Source organism: Pectinophora gossypiella, chromosome 9 (assembly GCF_024362695.1).
Source record: "Pectinophora gossypiella chromosome 9, ilPecGoss1.1, whole genome shotgun sequence".
Lineage (NCBI taxonomy): Eukaryota > Metazoa > Arthropoda > Insecta > Lepidoptera > Gelechiidae > Pectinophora > Pectinophora gossypiella.
In genome coordinates, this window is record NC_065412.1 from 14,471,978 (window position 1) to 14,497,583 (window position 25,606).

The following is a 25,606-nucleotide window of genomic DNA, read 5'->3' on the forward strand; positions in this document are numbered from 1 at the left end:
ACAATGAGTGCGACGTTTGACTGCTTTTATTGATGACGTTCAGTTCAGGAGATGTTTTTAATATGAAATAATGAAATATTGTATTGTATGAGTATTTGTGAGTTTGTTGCCTAAATGGTAAATTATTATTATCGCAATGCGTCTGTGCTTATCAAAAGCAATAATTCGTTCCAGTCCATTGACTGTAGAGAATCGCAACGGATTATTTACACATTGTTAACACATTAATCTAAAATATGTGCGAATGGGAATTATCGATGTTGCTTCCAAGTTATGGAAATTAATATTCGATAGGAACGTAAACAACAACTAATCTATTTAGTATTTTTATTAATAATTAAAAAAATATAATTTAGTTCTCATCAAAAAACATATTGCTCATCAATTTATATTCAGGAATTATAGTAAATTTTTACATCAAATATACCTGTATGTTAGTGACATTGTGATTAAACTGTAGTACATGATAAAAAAATTGAAGCATTATTTAGAAAAAATAAGGTAATAAGTTAGCTGTGCGCTAGTAATTATTAGATGTAAATTAAAAAAAAAGGTTCACATTTCGATAAATACCGCCTTTAAATTTGCTAATAAAACAGTAGGTAATATTATGAGGTAGGTAAGTATTTTGCTGCGCAATCAGTATTTTTGCTTAGCGTTTGAATTTTTTTTTAAATACTACCCATAATTAAAATACAGGGAGCTTGAAACCTTCTAAATAACTAACCTGTAGCGGAGCAGCGTGGTGGAGTATTCTCTTTACGCCCTCTGGTTGATTGATGGGAGATCGTACACACTCCGAACACTCCATACAAAAATCTATTCTTACCGTGTATCGTCCGCGTATGTGCGAGAGAGACATATTCCACGCGTTGTCCCCTTTATTCCTTAGCGGGTTACAGTTATTTTAGACTAAAAGATATAATAAGGAATAACATACATACATACATAAACTCACGTCCGTAATCCCTAACGGGGTGGGCACAGCCACAAGGAATCAAAGACAACTTGCAGTCAGTGTTGATACGATGTCGTAAGTTGGATATGATTAACCTTATGGTGATAAGGGATCAGCCTTTCGCCCATAACATCAGTCCATCATGTTAGAGGACACAATCCCTCTGTCGGGTTTTACGATATGCCCGGGAAGAGAAGCAGCTGAACGTGTTCTATGTTTTTTATATGCTTCCAGAACAGCATAGAAGCAAGGAATAACACTACGTATAGAATGGCAACTCTCCACTCCTCATTCGTATGGCGACAGACGTCACTCTCACAGATGCGCGTGTACGATAACGTCAATGTGTGGTGTCTGTGTAAAACGAGGTCGTTTGTATGAAGTGTCCGGGGTGTGAACTAAAGTAAGACCCAGAGGTGGTGAGGTCGGCGCCCGATACGAATTGGTGCGGGGGGGGAGAATTATCGTTCATACATTAAATTTTCTGTCAAATTGAACTGTAAGTCTCACTAAATGTCAAAAATGTTAGTGCGACAGAGTCCTAAAGTGGGTACATTATATTGCTCATGCCTGTACATGCACTCACATTTTTGTCACCGGGGTAAGCAGAGACTATGGAATTCAATTTGTTTCGATCTTGACACACTCCTCTTGCTTCCTCCACATTCATCAATCGTTTCATACACGCACGTCAAATTACCGTTCAATACAAGTACGTAATATTCTTTAAGTATTATATTATGGTCGTACTAGTGGGTCGTATTAAAGGTTGTACATAATTATGTCATGTTTAATGTTATATAATGTTGTCCTCAGGGAGCGGAATACGGTCGCTTGAAGAGTTCAGCACCGGTCACGTCCTGGTTCTCCCGGCTGCGGCGCCAGCCAAAACCCACGCACCGCATCATAGATCCCAACGAAGGTATGATCCATACCACTACCACCACAGACATAAGCTTTTAGTGACACCGTGACGAAAACTTTGAGGGATGATCCAGACCATGATTCCGAGTTGATATCAAGTGGAATTTTCCATCGCAAAAGTATATTATGGAACTGAAAAAAAAAATCAAATACACAAAAATTTTCATAAATTTTCCGACAGGAAATTTTACTTGAAAACAACTCAGAATCATGGTCTGAATCATCCCCCTCAGTTTACTTATATACAATTATAAGTCACGTCAAAAAAATTTGAATCGTCTATTTTTACATAACGAACGTCTCATCCGCCTAAAACTACTGCAGCTTCTCACAACCTGTATAGCCAGGGAAAAGAAGCTGCAAGAAAAACTTCATTTAAAAAAAAAAGATATTTTTCTACGTAGTGCCCGGCGTGTGCTTTGGGGTAAATTTGTGCCGCTTTGGAACAATGTCGCATTACTTATTCGACAAATTGAAACAGTCCCACTAGATGTCAAATGAAATATGTTAATGCGACAGGGTTCTGAAGTATGTAATTTTAGGAGTAACCGGGTACCGTACGCGAAACTACACGCAAAATTCCCGGACTTTCCCGGATTTTTCCGGCTATTCGGTACCCTATAACCCTACCCAAATTACATGCACGGATATGTCTAAAAATAGTATAGTTTGGGCCTCCATTTATTTTTATCCAAGTTGATATCTTGTTTCAAAACTCTGAGGACAACGTACTTCGCGTAGTTTCATTCCTTACGGATTTAATAACCTATTTTTTTCCGCTTAAATATAACATAATAAACCCACTGCCAGGCACAAACCTCCCCTTAATCAACCGGAAGGGTACGGAGCATACTCCAAGGTGTTGTGATGGATTCGAACAAAAAATAAAGTTATACTTTTACTATTTTTTTTTACTTTTTTTTACGCCTTAAACCATTGATTGTCGAATTTATTTTCGAATTCATGTTTGGATCTTAAATTATTATCACCTTCTCAGCGGTGAAGGAAAACATCGTGAGGGTGAAAACACCAGTCGAGTCATAGATTTTTCTTTCCCGTGACACTACTATTCTCATTGGCTAATTACACTCATACATATTATTTACCGGTGAACTAACTCATTACTCACTACTAGTTATCAATTTCGAAGTTTTACTCTAATTTGTAATCATAATATCTATGGTATTATGGATAAAAAACCAGATGAAATTTATAAAACACTGTGTTGCGCTTATAAGGTTCTTTTTTTTTCATTTTTTACTGTTTTCGTTTAGATTCGTTTCATTTAAAACGACGCCCTGAGCCGAGTTTCGCTCCCAACTGGCCACCCTCAGGCCTGTTGTCTTAAACGTTGTACCGGGTGAGAGCCTTCAGCGCTCCCCATTTGTCCGGCCAAGTAGTTAATGCTATCTGCGGCAAATCAACAATAAGTCACGTCAAAAATAAAACATTTAAAGTTTAAAACTTTTGAATTTTTTGTTATTTCTTTACATTAATATGTCATAATAGTACTTTTATGAAAGGCTAGCTCGCCGGTTTATATAAAAGTGTTTGGTAATAACAAATGTTCAGGACCTCCGCGATACAGGGTTTCCCCAGTGCGGGGTCCGCCAGTAATGTATACATGTTTAAGTTTTTTGATAAATAAACATATTCTATTCTATTCTAATTAAATAAGTGTGGCTATAATATTCAGACAATTTAACTAAAAGGAAGAGTAGCTTCAAAAAATAGAAACTGCCGCATTCATGCCTAAAATTTTAATTGTTTAATTTTAAGAGCGTCACATAACAAGTTAAAAGGGAATATTACACGCTTACACTCCTTCTTGTGAATATACTTAAGCCGAGTGTGGTGGCTTCTAAATTATTTATAAACTTTCTGACCAATGTTAGGAGAGAACACCCTATTAATAATGTATTAATTACAGGCTCATATAACTCCTCGCGTGAATATAACGAGAAATGTTTGTGAGGATCAAGCTAGAGGTTTATTTTTTTTTAAACAAAGTCGTATCTACTCATTCTTCTGTCGTTTGTCACTCTTCTGTAGGGCTAACATGCACAACGTGAGCCAGAACCAACTATGGCAAGCCCATGCTGACGTATGAGGGAGTTCAAATGTATAATAACCTACCTTCGCACATTAAAAAATGTAATTTCTTTAACGCTTTTAAAAAAAAATTAGCACGCCACATTTTGGAAAGGTAGTTTAATCCCGTTTGATATTCAATTTAATAGTAAGAAAGTGACACTGAGTGAAATGGCATTTATTTTTGGTCTACTACGATTTATGCGAACGATGAAATTAATTTTAGTTTTATCCTAGTTTATCTTTTTTCTCATGTAAGTGACTTTGTATTGTCTTAAGTGAGAATAAATAATCTTTAAACCTGACGTGATAAAATTTTTATCACGGTCATTTTATCGAATCCGATGATTGATGTTTTGTCGATTGGTGCTAATATGTGAACCCAAATAAATCATGTCGTTCGAACAAAATCACGTCACACGCGTAATGGGGTAAAAAACAAACATATCGATTTCGACAAAATATATTGAATCGATCGATAATTTAAATCTCCTAACCCCTAACGACTATGTACTTATTACTACAGTAGTATCCGGGACTAATGGCGTAACGTGCCTTTCTATGAACAAAATCATCTTAGTTTTCGTGCAACTCGTCCCAGCCGGGAACCAAACCTGTGACTTACTAAACCTAAAAATAGGAGAGGCTTTCTTTTCCACCTTTTATGTATTATAATGATTTGGCTGTCTAATCTTCAGGTTAGGTAAGCGAACCCTGTGAAAGAGGGCAATGCTAGGGAAATGATGATGTAAAATGGTTTTCATTAGTTTATAAATGCGTTCGCTACTGTCACTTCCGAATACATTCCGCTTAAGGACGGTACTGAAAAGTATCGGCGTCCAAAGGACGGTGAATATATGAATATCACAGGCCTTTACATCTTTATCAGATGATTCAAACAGCGTTTCTGTGGCAGCTTATGAATATACGACCGGTGAATATACGACCGGTGAATATACGATCCCGACGACCCGATTACTCTAGCCATAGAGGCAGTTAATCATCTCGTTGTACCGGGTGAGAGCCTTCAGCGCTCCCCATTGGTCCGGCCAAGTAGTTAATATGCCATCCGCGGCAAATCATCAATAAGTCACGTCAAAAAAAGCTACTGTGATTGACTTTGCCTTTCAGAGATTGCCTTTCAATTGCTTTAAGACAGTAGTTAAACAGAAACTTTGCAAAAAAGGTTATTATAAGGTTAGTGATTATTTAGAAGATATGAATGCTTGGGATTAACTGTCTGAGGACTAATATTATGCAGATAAATTACTCAATTGTATAACAATATTTTATGTTTATTAAAAAAAAGAACGTATAGGGCACTGTGCCGAGGTTTTTCTTGCAGCTTCTTTTCCCCGGCTATACAGGTTGTGAGAAGCTGCAGTAGTTTTAGGCAGATGAGACGGTCGTTATGTAAAAGTTGACGATTCTATAATAAAGATATTTTTGAATTTGAGTTTGAATTGCAAATTGTGTCATATTCGCAGCATAACAAGGCCTTATTAAAACGCTGGTCGATTAACCAATACAACCTACTCAACAGCTAATGACATTAAGCCGACACACCATCTATCAATTACGATCATGAGTTATTTACCCATGATAACATGATCGATTGGGTCTCCCGATGTCGCGACTGAACACCTCCTAAAAGGAAATTATATTATGTTAAAATATAAGAGAGGATGGGGAAGACCAAGAAGAGCTTACATGAAAAAAATATAAGTTTAAAAACTCGACTACGGAAAAATCACGCTCTAAAAAGTATGAATCAAGAAAATATTGTGTGTATTTCTCTGAAATTCTACCGAATAGTGATGTTTAGTAGAGAGCCGTGGTAAGCAAACTCGAAGGACAGATTGGCACTATGGCATTTCAAAGATGCACATATTACTAACCGTTTAATTTGATACCCAACACAATACATTCGAAAAAGTTTTTATCAGTTAATGTCCTCTAGAGGGCGCCACATTAAATTTAGCATGACGGCATACAGTCTATAGCCACCAAACAACCAAGACGCTTCTAATGACATGTCATTTGTCAAATTCTGACAGGTAGTTTAGAAGTTAGGTTGAAACAGACGTACACACATACACATAAACACACATACATAAATACATAGCGGTCAAACACAGAGCCCTCTTTTTTGCTTCGCCGCAGTCGGGTAACAAAAAAAACGGGTAAAAAAGGAAGTCAAAGAATTTGCCTTCGATAGACAAGAATGGAGAATGCTACACTGATAAGAGCGTGGCTCTTAAATTAATGAGAATATAATAAAAAAATATTAATCGGACATCAGTGCCGCGGTAGCCCAGCCCAACGCTTGACTCTCACTGTAAGATTGCAGGTTCGAATCCAAACACTTGCTTAAACCAACATTTATCAAATTTATTTTCGAATTTATACATACATTAGGTATATCACACCTATTTGCCACTGGGGTAGGTAGAGACCATGGAATACCACTTACTATGATCCTGACACACCACTTTCGTTTCTTCCACTCACATCAAAATTGAATCGCCAATATTTATATAAGTCCGGCCATGTAGTTAATGTCATCAAGCCACTTCTTTTTTTATCGCATCGTACGACATACCTATTAGAGCCAACAGCGAAATTAGTTTGCATCTTCTGAGATTATAATAATTTATAGGGTAGGCGGTCTTACAAAATATCTGTCATCTGCTAAAGATTTAAAAGAATATTGCCTAAGAAACCATTTATTCTAAATCTAAAATTATATAAAAAAAATATTTTCGGTTTTCCGTGCGAAATAAATTGAATTTAGATAAAACGAAGTACAGGGTGTTTGCTGCATAGTGTGCCGACGATCTGATTACTCTAACCATAGAGGCGGCTAATCAGCTCGCGACACCAAACACTTCAGGACCCCGATACCGACCCCGCCGGCGTGGTCGGCGATTACACTCAATCAGCGCTTATCGCTATCGACCCGCTAGGGTCGATTGATTTTTTCAAATATTTATCCTCTCAGACGACGCGCCGAGGTTCGCGCACAACTGGGCACCCTCAGGCCTGTTATCTTAAACTTTGTACCGGGTGAGAGCCTTCAGCGTTCCCCATTTGTCCGGCCAAGTAGTTAATGCCATCTGCGGCAAATCTGCAATAAGTCACGTCAAAAAAAGAAAAAAAAACATCGTGTGCCAAATCAAATATTATAATAGGTACCTATAGTGTGTTATGATATTTGTTTCGTAATTCATACCCATTAAGAGGTGCAATTTGTTATCGACCTTGTCGCCCACGTAATAAAATAAATGATCTCCCGACACCGCCCCACGCATTTACCTACAAACATCTTACATAAGGGTGAAATAGCTTTATAACCCATTTAATATTATACTAAGAGGGTTAAACAAAAAGGCGACAAAATACGTCACTTGCTGTTTTATAACATAACACACTCACACCTTTCACACACATAATAATCCTTCCTCAGACAAAACATCCACACTTTCTTGGGACGTCTCTCAATATACCCATCTACATAAATAACAGGGTGAACTAAGCAGTTCACCTTTTGATGGATATATATAGCTTATAATTAAAGGACATAATAACGGGTTCTTACCGCGTTTAAATGGTCTACTCCACTCCAATCTCATCAGTCATCCCGTGATCATGGCACTTGCAACAGTGTCGAAATATCGGGAGTCTCATATCCCCATTTAAACGCGGTAAGAGCCCGTTATTATGTCCTTTAATTATGATAATAACCGCGTAAACTTAAAACAATGTATTAGCTTATGTTACGTTCCGTTAGGCCATCGTATTAGGTGGAGAGCCGTATCGCCGTCTATAGCAGTTGAACCAACAGTGTTAGTGAAAATTAGTAACTCGTTTTCGCAAGTCCGATACCGGGGTTCGAGCTGGCGATTTCCGATATTTTTATGTCATTCCCGTACTTTTAGAAGGCGTGCATGGGGCCGAAGCCAATACGGAAAAGCCCCATAAGATAATCTAAATATATAAAAGGAGAAACTGACTGACTGACATATCAACGCACAGCCTAAACGGCTACACGTAGGCACCTGAAATTAGGAAGGGACGTAGCTTAGGTCGGTACCTAATGTTATGTCCTTTCTTAGTGAAGGAATTCCCGAAATTCCCACAGGAACGGGAATTAGCGGGAAAATCCTTTTGTATGAAAAATCTAAACCGCTTAACTTAGACGCTTGAAATTTGGCATGCAGGTACCTTAATAAACTTAAAGCTTAGTTGCAACAGGATTTTGCAATATTCCAACTGGAACGAGAGTTAGCGGGAAAAAACATTTGTATGATAAAATCAAATCCGCGTAATATAGATACACGCCACGCGGACGAAGTCGCGGGCAAAAGCTGTGACACCAACCGGCGATTATACCTGTATGCACTGTGGGATTTCACCCATAGACAACCCCCAGTTCGTGTAGGACTATTGCATGTTATGGTAACAAAGGGCTGGGTTATTGGGTTGGAGGTTAGTAAAATGGGATAATGGGGCTGTAGGGGACTATAACGCCTCCTCAACCAATCTTAATAACAAAGATACAATGAGTGCTGACTCGCCACTCACTGGATGGGTCAGCTATCTAGGCAATATTATTATTATGCCATGCATATTATTATTCAGCCTTGTCAGGGGCCTTTGTTGGTACTCCACCTCACAACCCAAACGATAGAAGAAGATTATTATTTGTTTTTCCTCCAGATTGCTTTCTGGTGACGTCTGAAGAGGGTGAGCTGTTCTTCAAGGCGCCGTCTGACGAGCCGTCGGTGTGCGGCATCTACATGATAGCTGACCCCGACAAGCGGATCCAGGTCACATTCAACTACCTGGACGTGCCGTGCGAGAACGGAGGACTAGTCGCGGTGAGCTTTGAATAATGTTTGCGTTGTTGCTTGGTCTTTTGTCGCGTGGGTTGCGAGGTGCAGAGTTTTTTTTTTTTCTTTATTTGGGATAACAACAGCATAATTTATTTTAGGTACAATCAGCAGATTACAGTTATTTGCCAAAAAAGTTATCCATTTATAAAACAAACATGAATGAGAGCAGCAGCGTTACAGTTACAACATGTTTTGATGCTTATACAAGAGAACGTCTTATTTAATGTTATTAGAATTATACATATAATACCAATATACATACGGAATGATACAGAAGTTATATACGGAATGTATACATAAATAACACAATTTATATAGTTGTGAATAGATATTATGATACAATCATAAATATTATGGTATAACGATAAACGTACATAGCAACTTCCGCAAAAAGCAATCAAATTAATAATTGCTGAAATGAACTTGACCGCATTAGTAAATTTGTATTTGTTTGGGGGGGGGGGTGAAAGTTACAAGTTTTAGATTTTTTTTAAATTTTTCTTGTTGTTTGTGTAGTAATACTAGCTTATACATCAAAAATTTCAGCTTTCGGAGACATCTGGAATTATCTTATAATTTTGATGATCGTTAGTGAGTCAGTCAGTCAGTGTATTAAATCGGGGTTTTTTGCAAAGCAATAAAATATAAAGTATAATAGCCATCCGTTTGAAACTTTACAACTTTAGAAAGTTTACTATTGACAACATATCCTGAGAGTTTGGTTTATCTCGTATAATAATCCAAATCTGAGTTATGATGGTTCAAAAAAAACAAGGTATGCATAATCCAATAAAAAGCCGCCATTGCTACCCGTTTGATGACGTAAGTGTGGTCCTAGTGCACAATGGCGAGGGCCTGAAGTAGGCCAGCGTTCGCCATTGTGTTCTGGGGGCAATGGTATATAGTGGCCGATAATTGTCAATCGTGGCGCGTAGTCGGGTTGTTGGTGGTTTTTTGGGCACACTTCAAAGGAATCGTGACGTAGCGTAGCCTGTGTTCACACAATCGGCCATTGTTTAGTTCGTCACCGACCGCTGACCGGGTTAGTGCACTTATTGTTGTAAATCTTCAAATTCAAAAATGTCTTTATTCAGTTGGTAACATAGTTACACTTTGAATCGTCAATTTTTACATAACGAACGTCTCATTCGCCTAAAACTACTGCAGCTTCTCACAACCTGTATAGCCGGGGAAAAGAAGCTGCAAGAAAAACCTCGGCACAGGGCCCTAGACGTTCCTTAAAAAAATAAAAATACACATAAAATATTGGTATACAATTGAGTAATTTAGCTGCCTAATATCAGTTCTCAGATAGTTAATGCCATGCATTCATATCTTCTAAATAATCGCTAACTTTTTTTTTACTTTGTTTTTGTTTGCTTCTGTAATCACATCACTAATTAAAGCTACTTTTTAGGGAAATAGGGCAGGGGTTTCCCTCTTGCCTTCCGACCCGCAGTACTCTTGTCTGACGCGAGTGAGATGACGCCCAGAGTAGTCTATTTCAAAGCCGTACTAGGACTCCTGTCCTCCTAGGACTTCCGTAATACCTACTTGTAAACAGTATACAGGGTGTAAGTGACATCATAACGAAATCTTTGAGAGATGATTCATATTTTCAGACCATGATTCTGATTTGATATTATGCAAAACCACCGGAAAATCAAGACGCTTCTAGTGACACCTCATTTGTTAAATTCTGACGGGTGGTTTAGAAGTTAGGTTGGAACAGACGTGCATACACACATATATGCATACACATACATAACGGTAAAACACATAACCCTCCTCTTTTCTTCGCCGAAGTCGGGTGAAAATCATTAAAACTGTCAGCAAATATTTTACTAACAATTCAAAAGTACCTTGCAAAGTTGTCGTTCGAAAGCAAAAAGAGTTCGTGGTACCCATATCTCTTGGGGTATTCGACTAATGCCAATCTTATTTCATAACATTTCAAACCAAAACAATCTTATTAAAAGTACAAGAAAACTAATAATGGAATTCCAAAATATAAATAAATAGCCCTGAGTTGTGTAATGCGTGGGTGAACGAAAAATTTGGGAAAACAATCAGTAAACGCGTGGGCACCAGTAAACAAGAACGTACATTGCTTCTATTTTTCTAATGTCCCTCCGCAAACAATGCATCAATGCACGCAATGAGGAACATTCTAGGCTACATTCCCTAAAAAATATAGATGGCGCTGTACAGAGATGCCTCCGTTTAAACTTCTAATTTCACCAGTGCTGTGGTTGGTGGCCCGCTTGCGCCGACACTAAAGGACACCATCCCATTTTGCGTGTTACAGCTGCAACAAAAGCATTCTTCTTGCAAACACTTGGCAAGATTGCAATTTCTAAGTTAATTGTTTACTTTCATTAGACGCGTCTGGCGTCGCGGCGTTGGAAAATTATTTTTATCCCCGGTAAAATGTTGCGGTCTCCCTCCTAACAACTTGATGCATTTACATTTAGAAACGTTTTAAAGGGAAAACATCGAAGCCCTGATTTTATGCCCATTTCCGCTAAGAGTTTTAATGGCCGACAAATGGTAGCGTAGGATGTTGGGGATAAAATATCGATACGCCGTTTTTCTCTCAGGCCTATTCTATAACTTTTAACAGCTTCGATAGACAATTGATATTTATACATTGTTTGTGGTTGACGGGGTTTTTATCATAATTAAAACACATAATAGGCACATAATAGCTTTTGGTGGTTGCCTGGAAGAAATTGCTCCAGAGTAATAAGGCCGGCCAAATTGTACTGTATTCATGTGTTATGTCTGATTGTTGAAATTTTAGTTCTGTGCAATAAAGTATATTTGATTGATTGATTGATTGAATAGCGGGTTTTTACCGTCTTATAGACACCCGATATTTCAACACTGTTGCAAATGCCATGATCACGGGACGGCTGATGAAATTGGAGTGGAGTAAGTAAATCCATAATTTAAAAAAAACAAGCGGAAAAAAGTGGGTAGACAGATATTATGCATCTTTCATCTTTGGTTTTTATAAATGATGACCCTTTTTATTACATCCAGGCTTAATTACATCAGTTATAAATTACAGTTACGATTAAAGAGAAGCAATATAGGTAGCAACATAATTATATACACAATGTGAACCAAATATCAAGCAACATTTATTATACTATATGTTTCTGCCATTACATTGTATTTTGGAATAATTATGTAACGGAATAATGAGAAAATAGGTAATTATCACGTTAACACTGAACAACGCAATCTGTATTGATTTTGGTGAACGTAGCCTGGAAAATCCCTCATTGATTTGTCTACATTGTTAGAACAATGGTGTAATTTTCTATATATAAGACAAAACCTAGTCCAAATATAGTTTATACTTACCTAATATAATCACTTTCAGTCTTGCTACAAAGCGAACACTAAAAATAAGTCTAATATCTTCATCCGCGCCATGAAAACAGCCTGTCGCAGCGTTTGTGTCGTAGATTCTTCATATTATTATGACTTGTCAGTTCGTTACATTAAAATTCGTCGACTTCTTTCGTGGCCGGACTATATTTTACATAGATACAGACTCTTAGAAAAGAATCGATCGACATAATATCGACTGATACATCACTATGCTCATAAACGTCACAACACTAGCTTACACTAGCAATTTTAAAATGTTATCTTATTGAAATAATACTAATTGGAGGGTTTCATCCAATTTCCACCAGAGATGGTTATGGAAAGCTAGTATGGTAAATTAAATTTCCTTTTGCGGTAGGTAGATCAATTTACTAAGAGGGGTATGTAAACTAGTGTGACTTGGTCTTAAACCGTTATGTCACCCACAATTAGTTAATAATTTAATGCCAAAGATAATGTAATGCTATCATATCAAACAGACTCGGTGAAGCGTGGTACAGTCATGAGCAATATCATGTACCCACTTTAGAACCCTATCGCACTATCATATGTGACATTTAATGAGACTTACGGTTTAATTTGTAAAAAAAGTTAATGTGACATGGTTTCAGAGTCTATACATATTAGTACTCGTGACCGTACCCGTCATCTTGCAATGTATGAATATTATATCTGGCTAGCCTAAATACAGGGTGTTAGTGACATCGTAACGAATACTGAGGGGGATGATTCAGACCATGATGAACTCTGAGTTAATATTAAGTGGATTTTTTCGTCGCAAAATCCAAGATATTTGTTTAGTTTTTTTTTTCAATTCTATACTTTTACGATGGAAAATTCCACTTGATATGAACTCAGAATAATGAGCTGAATCATCCTTCTCAGTATTCGTTACAATGTCACTTACACCCCTTACAAGTACATACGGTAGCCATACAAGTAGGTATGGATGTTAGTGACACCGTAACGAATACTGAGGGGGATGATTCAGACCATGATTTTGAGTTGATATCAAGTGGAAATTCCTTTCGGAATATTCATATTTTTTTTTGTTTTTTTATATTATTTTCAGTTCCATACGTTTGCGACAGAAAATTCTTAGTAAAAATGTATAGCCGTGAGCTTATGTTATGTTATATGCATTATGTTCCAGTGGGTAGACGGTTGGGAGCTTAACGGGCAAGTGTGGCCCGCGGACAGTTGGGACGACGACCGCGTGGTGGAGTCTTGTGACCAGAGGCCTCTGAAGAAGCTCATCTCTCGACAGAACGCAGCCCTCATCCAGTACCGGGTCCCAGCTAGAGGAAAGGGCTTCGCCGTCACCATACGGCATTTGAAGAAAGCTAGGCGTAAGTAATCCTCCTTCATTATTAGAACCCCCCCCCCCACCCCGCGGCGGGGGGAGGGGGGATAAAAAAACCAAATCGAAGTAATTAATCTAAAAACGCAATGTTGCTTTTAGACATTTTGTTGGCATAGCGCACTTACTTTAATATGCGCAAACGTCGAAGTAAAATATTGCTTTTTGATGAATTGCTTAGATTGTCAAGCCGAGACGAGTGTGTGAACCATTACCATAGAATAAAGAATAATACTACATACTACTGTCAGATACTACTATAATAATACTATAACAAACTACTAGTAATTCTACATACTACTATAATACTGTCAGTACTATTCAGAGGCGGAGGACAGGAGTCCTAGTACGGCTTTGGAATAGACTACTCTGGGCGCCATCCCACTCGAGTTAGACAGAGTACTGCGGGGCTGAGAGCAAGGAGGAAACCACTGCCCTATTTTTCCCTAAAAAAGTAGCATGGAAAATGCTACACCGACAAGAGTGTGGCTCTTAAATTAGTGATCATGATCTTCTTCTATCGTGTGGGTTGTGAGGTGGATTACCAACCCCATCAACCCTGGTGTCAGGGTTATTATTGAGCCGCCATAGACCCCGACATGACTCATGTAACGACTACGTACTTACATCAGTAAGTAGTAACCGGGACCAACGGCTTAACGTGCTTTGAAGCACGGATCATTTTACTTTTGGAAAATCAGGTGATCAGCCTGTAATGTCCTAACCAAACTAGGGATCACAAAGTGATTTTTTGTGATTTATCCCCAACGGGATTTGTACCCGGGACCTCTGGATCGTGACCACAACACTTAACCACTGGACCACGGAGGCCGTTGAGTGATGATGATGACTACGATAGAACGGCACCTCTCCGCCCCCACCAACGCCTGAGCTAGGTTTAAACCCCCCCCCCCCCCCCCCCCCGACAAAATTCAGTCTTGAATCGTGAAGGCTGCGCGCGAACTGTTCTTTTACTATCTACATTGTCATCATATAGACGCTGGAACCGAGTCCATAATTATATCGCCATAATGTATGTACATCGCCTCCGTGTGAGAAGATCTTTAGAGAAAGTTCTAGATAACAATTACAGCATATAAGATAATATTTATGCATAGTAGACTAGTATAAATCCCGTGTAAATAAATAGCCCCTGATATGAGCATTGCATTAATTATGTCACAGAGATATAATTAGAATCGAAACATATTTATTTTGTAACTATAAGTACATTAGGTATTATTTATTATATACAGGGTGCGTAACAGAAATGAATATACAGGGTGTTAGTGACATCGTAACTAATACTGAGGGGGATGATTCAGCTCAGTGGAATTTTGCATTTTTTTAAAGTTATTTTCAATTTTATATTTTTGCGATAGAAAATTCCACTTCATACTAACAGCTCAGAATAATGAGCTGTGCTGTCTCCCTCAGTATTTGTTACGACGTCACTAACACCCATACGTACTTGTACGTACTTGTATGGGGTATAAGTGACTTATTCAACTGGATCGAAGCAGTTCAAACCTGATACGGGTGGTGGGCGGCACGTTGACGTTAGGCGCCACTGCGGCACGATGAGTGGTGAGGATGGTATCCCGACGTGCTGGCAGAGTAGAGGAATGATGGGTGATAACGATGACAAAATAATGTATTAAATTCAGCAGAAATATATCATCATCATCATCATCAGCCCATTAACGTCCCCACTGCAGGGGCACGGGCCTTCCCTATGGATGGATAGGGAGATCGAGCCTTAAACCACCACGCGGGCCCAGTGCGGATTGATGGTTATTAACGACTGCTCATGCAGCCGGGACCAACGACTTAACGTGCCTTCCAAAGCATGGAGGAGCTCGAGATGAAACTTTTTTTTTGTGGTCATCCTATAGCGAAAGTTGCTTAACTTCAACAATCGCAGACCGTGCGCGTTTACCGCTGCGCCACCGAGCTCCTCATCCTCATCAGAAATATATATAGTTTTTTAATAACACTTCACAAACAAATCCAGAATCAGAGGGCACGGCCAGAGCTAAACAGTATAATATATTTATGTTGTTCGACCTTCATAAGGTCGGGGATGCCATGAGTCAGTGTAAAATGGAAGGAAATGCGAAATGGAATGAGAATTTCTAAATTTAAAACGATTGACGGTCAGAACGAAAGGCCAGTATGTGCAGAGTTTGTACTCTGCTACAACTTCACCATATTGATGAATCAACGACTTTTTTTATTTCAGCATGCAACGTGATGCTATTTGGCTCCGAAGGGGTGTACACCTTGAGGAACCACGGAGAGACTGGCAACTGTTCCATCATTGCCGTGGCTCCTGCCACTGTAAGGATCCTGGACCTGAATGTTGGACAGTCGGTCAAAAGAGGTAGCCTGCTCGATGTGGAAACAGGAACTATCCATTATGTAAGTTGAGAATTATTTAGTTCAATAGAGTCTATGCTCATAAAAAGTGCATATAAATACGTTTATTTGCTAGAAACATTGTCATACAATATAGGATGTTTACAAATCTATTATGCTCAGAATGCAAAAAATTACAGTTTAAAAATAATTACCTAACTACATATTATAATAAAAGTCAAGGTAATTTGTCATACAAAACTTATTAAACTTAACACGTATCTCACGCGTCTCCTGTCCGCAATGTTGGAATCGACACCACATTGTGATGTGTTCGCTGACAGATGGTGGAGTGTATGGAGAGAGTGTTTGGCTTTTTGCGAGAAGATTTGTTAATGATTTACTGTTTTGTTTTTTTTACATTATTATTTTAATTTTTTTTGTGTGATAGTTTACCTTTTAATTTTGAAATTGTAATTTATTATTTTTTATTGTTTTTCATGTTCATAGTCTTATTTTTCTTTTTGTTTCTTTTTTCATTCATTGTTTATTTTGTGTTATATTAGTTTTTATATTGTCTTTTTTTCTCATCATACAGCGCATTGGATTACACTGTAATGTTGTATGTACCTTTATAAATAAATAATAATAATAATAATCTTTTGAATACTTATTATTTATGTTCAATATGAATTATTTAAAAAGCAACACATATTCATGACATCACACATATTGATTTGATTTGATTTTTCACTTCAGCCTTAAATGTATCCGTAGAACCTGCTGAAAAAAAAGTGATGAAATTGCAGCGCCAGCGGCATAGCAACCGCGTCGAGCGCGGCGCGAATTATATTGACAGCTTCGACCAATAGACGTAGCGAACGCTATCTACACAGATACAACGTCGTACGGCTATTGGTCACACCTCGATATAATTCGTGCCGCACGCGCTCCTGTTGCTATGGCGCGGGGGCTGGATTAAATATTTACGGTGGTTTTAAAAAAGCATTCGTCAACCAAGACGTGGATCATAAATTCTGCCTTTAATTAATGATTTTATCTCACGTCAGCCAAAAGCCGCTATTTTTTTCATCGATAATGTCGTAAATGATAAATAATCCACGACAAGCCGCTTTAATTTTTAAATTCAGGCTTGTTGTTTATAGGACAACACGGGCCTCCGTTGTTGTCACGTAGCGACTAGCAAACTTCCGCTGTTTCATTTATTCATTCGTGCCCTTATCTCTTTCGAACGACTTTTAACGACACAATCACTTAAAATGTTCTATAAGGACAATTCTGCCCATTTCGAATCCAAAATCCATAACTTTTATTTCGTCATTAAAGACCCCACGCCCTTAAGCGTTCCATTTTAAAATATATTTCAATCATCTTAAAATATCGTTCATAAATTGTGCCTTTTAAAATATAAGTAAAGTAGCTTGACAAGAGGCGTTGTAAAATGTATTTTGTACAGAGTTTGTAAAGAAATCTAATTGTATTTATTGTCAGACATTATTATAAAGCTTCAAAAAAGCTTATTAGAAAATGTCCACTTCTGATACAAAGTTTTAAGATATGGTGCTCATTCTGGCAGACATTAAAATAGACGAAGTTTACGGAATAATCGCGCTGCGCTCTGAAAAGTACCAGAAAATATTTAAGTATCTGAAATTCTTCCGAATAGGTAATTTTCGTTAATTTCCATTTCGTTAATCCAGTGTTTTCTTCCCTGGTGCGGGTTTTGAGACCAATGTTCGACCTCATCAACCCTGGTGTCAGGATTACTGTGTTCTGTTGAACCGCCAAAGGCTTCTAACATGAATCATGTAAAGATTACATTATTGTTTTTGGCCAAACCCTCAACAACGCAGCCCGCTTGTATTGTTTATCTGGCTCTGTATGCAACTAGCATTGTAGCTTTTTTTTTTCAATCGACTAATTTACTACTTTTTTGGACAGTGCACAAAACGCGGGATACCAGACTACGTCGACGTTGGCGGCGCCAATGGACTGGATAACACAAAGATGGAAATCGTCGACAACGTGTGTGGCCTCGACTCTTATGAAGGTAAATTATCTTCTGCAGTCTTGCACTCCAGCACAGTGCGTATGAGAAAGAGTGGGACACAGGGATAGAGTGCGGCAAAGATGCGAAAAAGACACACTAAGAAGATAACATACACACACACAGAGACACACACACACACAAATTTATTTTTACCTATACAATTTTTTTTCTTCTTATGTTTCTTCAACACGTTCCTACTTACTGCTTATCATGGTCGTAACTCCGTAGGGCCAAGATGATTTTTTAACTATTAGGTATATCTATCTGATTGCGAGGTTATTTTAACACTATTAATTCAACACCGAACCACCGACTTTGGTGCTACAGGTTTTCCTTTCACGAAGGTTAGGGATTCCCGATGTAAGCTGTTTTTTTACAAGCCACTGTATTATGTACTGATTTGTAACTTTCTTTTGTAAGAGCCAGGCCTATAAGACAAGTAATCGTGTCAACCAGCATAATATCTAAGTTAGAGTGGATAGCATACATTATCCTTACCCATATTTTCATGTGCCAAATTGTACCATCCACTAGATTTGCCTATGATAAAGTCCAGAATACTTTATTCTCCTGAAATACAGCTGAAATATTTGCAAACAGATCTAATTTGATATTCTTAGGAACATTTTAGTGAAGTGAGTGTTACTTTTTCTTGCCTACATGTCTTACACACACATACATAAACTCCTACTAGTGATCCCTAATGAGGTCGGCAGAGTCTCAAGTAATCTAAAGAATACTAGCAGGATTTATGTTAGACTAGCGACCCGCCCCGGCTTCGCTCGGGTGCAATGCTGAAGAAAAAATGAAATTATTTACAACAGCACATTAAAAACCTCAAAAATAACAGTATTTTTTCCACTATTTAATTAATGTTATTATACATATAAACCTTCCTCTTGAATCACTATATCTATTAAAAAAGCCGCATCAAAATCCGTTGCGTAGTTTTAAAGATTTAAGCGTACATAGGGATATAGGGACAGAAAAAGCGACTTTGTTTTATACTATGTAGTGATAAGCAGTCGGTAAGAAACGATTGGTACATGCAAGTTACTTTTGATGAAGTCCTAAGATGGATATGAAGACAGTGACTTCACCAGCTCGCAGTGGAGCAGCGAGGCGCAGTTTGCTCCATACCCCCTACGGTTGAAAGGGGAAGCTTACGTCCAGTATTTGGTGTATATCGTTAACTTATTGCGAAACCTTGGAAACTTAGGGATTCTTGATTCATACGCACGATTTATACGTACATACATAAACTCATGCCTATTGCCCACTGGGGTAAGGAAAAACTATGGAGACAATTTAAGACTATATTTTTTGCGAAGTGATGCACTTCGCACTTCAGTCACGTTCCCGCCAAAAGCCCAGAATCATAATCATTTATTCAACGTTATTATCATAGACAAACTTTTTGAAGGTCAATAGTTTATAGGCAAACACACAGCCTACGTGGTCTAGTGGTTAGAGTGTTAGGCTCACGATCTGCAGTTTCGGGTTCGACTCCCGATAGGGACATTGTCGAAATCACTTTGTGAGACCTTCCTTTGTTTCGTAAGGACTTTATAGGCTTGAATCATCTGATTGTCTAAAAAAAAATAGAAGATTCCGTGCTTCGGAGGGCACGTTATGCCGTTGGTCCAGGCTATTAGCCGTAAAAATACCTCCATCAACCCGCAGTGGAGCAGCGTGGTGGAGTAAGCTCCATACCTCCTTCGGTTGATTGAGGGGAAACCTGTGCCTAGCAGTGGGACATGTATAGGCTATTTATGTTATGTTATGTAGTTTAAAAGTCAAGTTTTGCTATTCGTGCTTTTGGTAGATAAAGTGTCAACAAAAGACATTTATCTTTCCAAAACATCGAGGAAACAAAAGATTGAGAGAAATCGGGAAAGCTCGCATGACTGAGGTCCAGAGACTGTCAATCAATGTCGGCTTGGTGAAACTTATGAAGCCAAGCATGAAACTCATTTTTGAGAGTGGTTCGTAACTTGAACTTTTAGAGACTGGCTTGTCAATAATATCGTTAAATATCATAGACGTCGTATAACAACTAGACAACCAATTTCTGTTAAAAAAGTTTCCGCGGCGCATCTTGTCACAAGTTATTTTTTTGACGTGACTTATTGTAGATTTGCCGCAGATGGCATTAACTACTTGGCCGGACAAATGGGGAGCGCTGAGGGCTCTCACCCGGCACAAAACATAAGACAACAGGACTCGCCTCAGGGCGTCTGAGAGAAAGAATATTTGAAAGAATTAATCGACCCTAGTGGGTCGATAGCGATAAGTGTTGATTGAGGGAAGTCGTCGGCCACACCGGCGGGGTCGGTATCGGGGTCCTGAAGTGTCGCGAGCTGATTGGCTGCCTCTATGGCTAGAGTAATCGGGTCGTCGGGATCGTATATTACGTCCTTCGGACGCCGATACTTTTCAGTACTTACCGTCCCTGAACTTGTCACAAGTGACGGCGTATGACGACACTGTTGGTACAACCGATATTAATATTACCCGATACCGAACCGATATAAACTGATATTATTATTATTTTTTACTTTTTGAACAGCCATAACATCTTAATTTGCTATGTATATAGCTATTATATGTATATAACTTAATATATACTTTTTTACATCACGTTTAAGACATTTTTTAGAAAAACTCCTTAGCGAATGTGAGTCTATGTGTTTAAAGGATGTCAACGTTAAATATTAATTATTGTAAAGCAATTATTGGGAAAGACGGGAAGTAATTATAAGTAAAAGCAACACAAACATAGAGGCGGTATATTAGCAGCGATCCTGATGGAATTTTCAGAATTTTTCATGTTTTTATTACACGGATGTGTTTAAATTATTGAAGGGAAGGGAGGCCTTGACTTTACCGTTTTTTTAATAAATTATAAAACAGTTGAAAAACTATTCTCCATACATGGACCGTGGTCGCGATTAGTTTACTTGCTAAATGAAAATAAGTTAAAAATACTTCCGTAACGACCTCCGTAGTCTAGTAATTGAGCATTCTGCTCATGATCCGGAGGTGCCGAAATTACAAAAATCACTTTGTGAACCCTAGTTTGGTTAGGACATTGCAGGTCGATCACCTGATTGCCGTTGGTCCCGGTTATAACTTACTAATGTAAGTGGGTTGTTCTTCTTTTTTATCGACAATGATCTGTCCTTCGTTCTGCTTCTGATAAGTTATGTTTTAGAATTTTATTTCAAGTTTTGATTGTCCAAAAATATAGTTATCTTATTATACTCAAAATACAAGCAAAATACTAATCGGTTCCTCAATTAGTTATTGACGTAGCTTGATCGTTTTTCACAAAATTATGTGACAGAGTGGTAAATTGAAATGCTGTCTCCGATGAAAAGGGCCACTCTGTCACAATATTTTTTGGAATGCGCCTGCAAAGAAAAGTATGTTACCAAGATAAAGAGAACCACTAAATAGTCCTCTACAGACACATCTTTATATGATGTTTTAAAATATTTATTGCCGTTATAATTTTAAAGATGTTAAATCCGATAAATCGAGAAAATGTCTTTTTATTGTCCATAAAAAAGAAGAACGACCCAAGTACGTAGTCGTTACTTGAGTCACGTCAGCGGTTTTTGGCGGCTCAATAATAACCCTGACACCAGGGTTGATAAGGTTGGACATCCACCTCGCAACCCACACGATAGAAGAGAAGAAGATGCAGTCAAATTGCTTATGAAATTATGCAGGACGAAGCTTAATAATAATAAAGAAAAAGAAAAAAAAAGAAGTTCAAAATATTTTTGTTTTTCAATTTTCTCACTTTTTCCTTTACTTGTGCCATAAATCCTTCCTTTTTTTTCATGACATCTTCGTTTGGTAGGTACCATTAACTCGCCTAGTCTTAGATGAAAATAAACAAGTTCTTATTTTTTTTTCTCCTCCCCTAGGCCGACGACCATGGTACATAGCCTGCGAAGACACCATGGTACGGTTAGTCTCCAGTGGGAAGTACCACAACTCAGTGACCCTGGCCTTCGCCCCACTCCCCCTCGAAGAGATCGAACACTCCGACCTCATCTGCGGCATGAACGACGTCTAAGCGTTACCATGGAAACCAACGGCTATAGAACACAGGTCGAAATTCAAATATTCGTTAATGGTGGTCAGTCCACCGAATGTATTTAGTAATTAAGTAGACACCACTTTTTTTTTAAATGGCAATTTTTTTTTGTCAATTTTAAATTATTATATATTCATACATACCTGCTGGATTATTTTAAGGGTCTTTGCAGTCATCCCGTGAATGTTGCTGCAATGCGACCTCGAAAGGTTATTAATAAGGGTATTTCATTATTTTACCTTATTACATTAATAGAAACCCAGTACCCACTTTGTAAAGATTTGTTGAATAATCTAGTACCCGATTTCCTTTTTTTTTGTTTTCATTTCACGTATCATATCATTTTAGTTTTCAATCGATGTATAGTTTGTCTTACTGTCCTAACGGAAGCAACAAAAAAGAACTATTAGAAAAAAAATGAAGTAGTACATTTAAAATATCTATAAGTAAGTAATAAGTATTAAATTACTCGTTACTATGTAGTACATTAGGCATTCGATTCAGCGCATTCATTTATTATGAGTAAGACATATTTGCCCACTGTTGCCATAAAAATACCTAAATATTAAAAAGAAATGTTTATTTATCAATACATAATATATAATCATCAATGTTAACATTTATATTATTATTGTAAATTATACAGTAAATTAGTTTAAATGAAATAATCAAATTGATTAAGTAAGTATTATTAAAAGAATAACCATTAGTAGATATTATGTTTATCTAGTCACGTATGAAATAATTTTGTCAATAAAATTAATAGTTATAATAAAGATGTTTTATTTCAAGGGAACTGACACTTGGCTGCAGACGATTTCAATTATTCCAAAAGGCTTAACAAAAATCTTTATGTTTCATTTACACTATGACCCTGACACCAGGGTTGATGGGTTGGCGATCCACCTCACAATCCACACGATAGAAGAAAATTTACACTATACGTAGAATAGAAATAGTCTTATGAATATGCATTCATGTTTGGAACGTTGATAAATTCGCATCAGGATCATGTTTATCAGGATTTGTACCCGGTTACGGGCAGGTGTTAGAGCGTGGCTCTTAAATTGATGATGATGATGATGAATGGCAATAAGCTCACCCCTATTACATGGGACTTAAACATAGCTGGTCAGGAATGGGTAAGTATACTATACAACAGCTCATTACTCTATATTGAAATATCAAAACCATGGTTTGATAGTGCTGGTCAGACGACGAGGCACTTTAATTTCGGCATTTAGAGTTCATTCTGATCACATATCACACACTGCCGAGAACCTTGTGCATTTTTTGGTGGATTGTGACCAGAACAAAGAGATTAGAAGAAAATTATGCCACCAAAATCTACAAGGAGAAGAGATTGGTTGTGTCTTGTCAGATGCATAAAAATAAATACCTATTGCACTGTGTCTCTTAGGAATAACAATCATTGAACGATATGGTGTAATGCTGTAGTATTATGATCTTTTGTAAAGTGATGGTTTGATCATTAAACGCTTTAAAGTATGAGCCTTGCATAACCACCAAGAGTCACTCAAGAGTCGATAAAAATTAGATATAAAACAAAATACTCCTTCGGAGATTCAGACGTGATTCTATGTTATGTCATTGTCCGAACACAATAAGGATCCACTTGCCATAACAATGCTTTAGTAGGTCTGCAAATAAACGTTGAACGTGTCTATAAATAAGTATTTGACTATCAAGCAAAGTTAAACCGATTTATACCTACTAATCTAGCCTACAAGATCCCACTGCTGGTCAAAGGCCTCCCCTTCCTCTTTCCATTATTCGCGGTCCTTTACGTACTCCGGCCAATCCCTCCAGCAAGCGTCCAAGTCGTCACGCCATCCCTTTCGAGGTCTACCACGACGCCTGTACCCGTCATGAGGCACCTAATGCGTGACCACCGCTCAGGGTGCATGCGACAAACATGTCCGGCCCAATCTCAGTTGAGTCTGGCGGTTTTTCTTCCCACATCAGCGATTCCCGTTTTTGAACGCAGTGCTTGAATTTTGCTTAGTTGTCTAATATTTAAACACCACCATTTGTTTATCTTTTATTGGTAAGGCAGCATATGCATTTAAAAATATTGCGTGTCGCGTGATTATTGTACAAACAAATGACACACGCGACGTGGGGCAACCCGCTGTAAAGAGACTCGCCGTAGCGGGAATCGATGTTCGGGAACTCGCTGTTAACGCCATAATTCATTTATGGAGTCAAATAAAAGAAATTATTTTCCGTTTAACTTTAATTAATATTTCTGGATAGAGATAATAATCAAATATTAAAAGCAAAATATTTATACTATTGTCTAAAACAGCATTCAGATAAAAATACTTATTTTTTTGTTTACTACAGTGAAATAAATCTCAGTGCATCTGTACAAACGAATTTATATTACGATAATAAACAGCTACGGGAAACCGTCTAACTAATCAATGATGCAATATTATTAAATAGGACTATGGCACCGATTCCTGCAGACACTTCCTTATTTTATTTCAAGTTATGCCTGTCATTTCCTTATCCGCCGAAAAGGAAAGGGATAGACGATTGACAACTGTTAATTTTAAAATGAATGAACAACCCGGGCGAACAAAATATGTATCCCGCTGATATTCAACCTGTTTGACATGTGCTGTCAACCGGATTCTGTCGGGTTATTGATAAAATTTTGAGAGGGGTTTTTAAATTGCAGCCTAAAGTTGACGTGTGTTTTGCATAAATTTTATGTCTGTCGATTGCCCGTCTCTTTCCTTTTCGGCGGGTAAGAAAATGACAGGTATAACTTAAAATAAAATAAGATGGTGCGTACTGGAATCAGTACCTATGTGACACTTATATTATTAATACAAAATACAAGAGGCCTTAACTGAAGAAAGTTTACTGAAACTACAACGATTTAGATTACATTATTTCGAAAAGATAGTCACAGTGCAAAATAAATTAATCAATTTCTTAATTTTATATAATATTATTAATAAAAAATAATTTAAATTAAATAATTTAGAAATAAGAATTTTATACACTGGCAAGTGATCGCCATGGATTGGCACGGAACATATTAATATGACCCATTTTACACACATCATATCACCTGAATCCATTTGATAAAGTAACACAGGAGATCTTTCCTCAACTAAGAAAAGCTATTCAGAGCGACTCTGACTTTAAAATCGTCTTGTCCAAAAGAGACGCATAAGTTGTTCAAGCTTGCTTGCGTTGACACTTTTCCTTGACTACCAAAACGACATCGCAACAGGAGTTAATGGCAAACTTCTTGAATTCCGATGCTAATGGCAAAACTTATCAACCGTATATAAAAAAATCCGTAACTATAATCAATTTGACAATCACCAGCCAGTTTTTAAACAAATATACATACTTGAAACATACAAAATCTCATGATTGATATTAACAACTCAATGTA

The 25,606-nt window shown here is 37.7% G+C and overlaps 2 protein-coding genes across 2 annotated transcripts in view; one reads left to right on the forward strand and one right to left on the reverse strand.

Annotated features, from left to right (window-relative positions):
- The window catches only part of LOC126369695 (corticotropin-releasing factor-binding protein), a 49,488-nt gene extending 26,643 nt beyond the window's left edge, over nt 1-22,845 (forward strand). The window contains exons 2-7 of the mRNA XM_050014259.1: nt 1,775-1,880; nt 8,693-8,853; nt 13,424-13,619; nt 15,873-16,051; nt 17,951-18,059; nt 21,995-22,845. Coding sequence (XP_049870216.1) covers nt 1,775-1,880; nt 8,693-8,853; nt 13,424-13,619; nt 15,873-16,051; nt 17,951-18,059; nt 21,995-22,146 — 903 coding nt within the window. The 3' untranslated portion in view covers nt 22,147-22,845. The remainder of the gene's footprint in view (nt 1-1,774; nt 1,881-8,692; nt 8,854-13,423; nt 13,620-15,872; nt 16,052-17,950; nt 18,060-21,994) is intronic.
- A 1,561-nt stretch (nt 22,846-24,406) lies between these two features.
- LOC126369663 (abl interactor 2) overlaps nt 24,407-25,606 on the reverse strand; it is a 317,799-nt gene continuing 316,599 nt past the window's right edge. Inside the window, exon 10 of the transcript XR_007566747.1 lies at nt 24,407-24,688. The gene's annotated coding sequence lies outside the window, so the exon portion shown is untranslated. The remainder of the gene's footprint in view (nt 24,689-25,606) is intronic.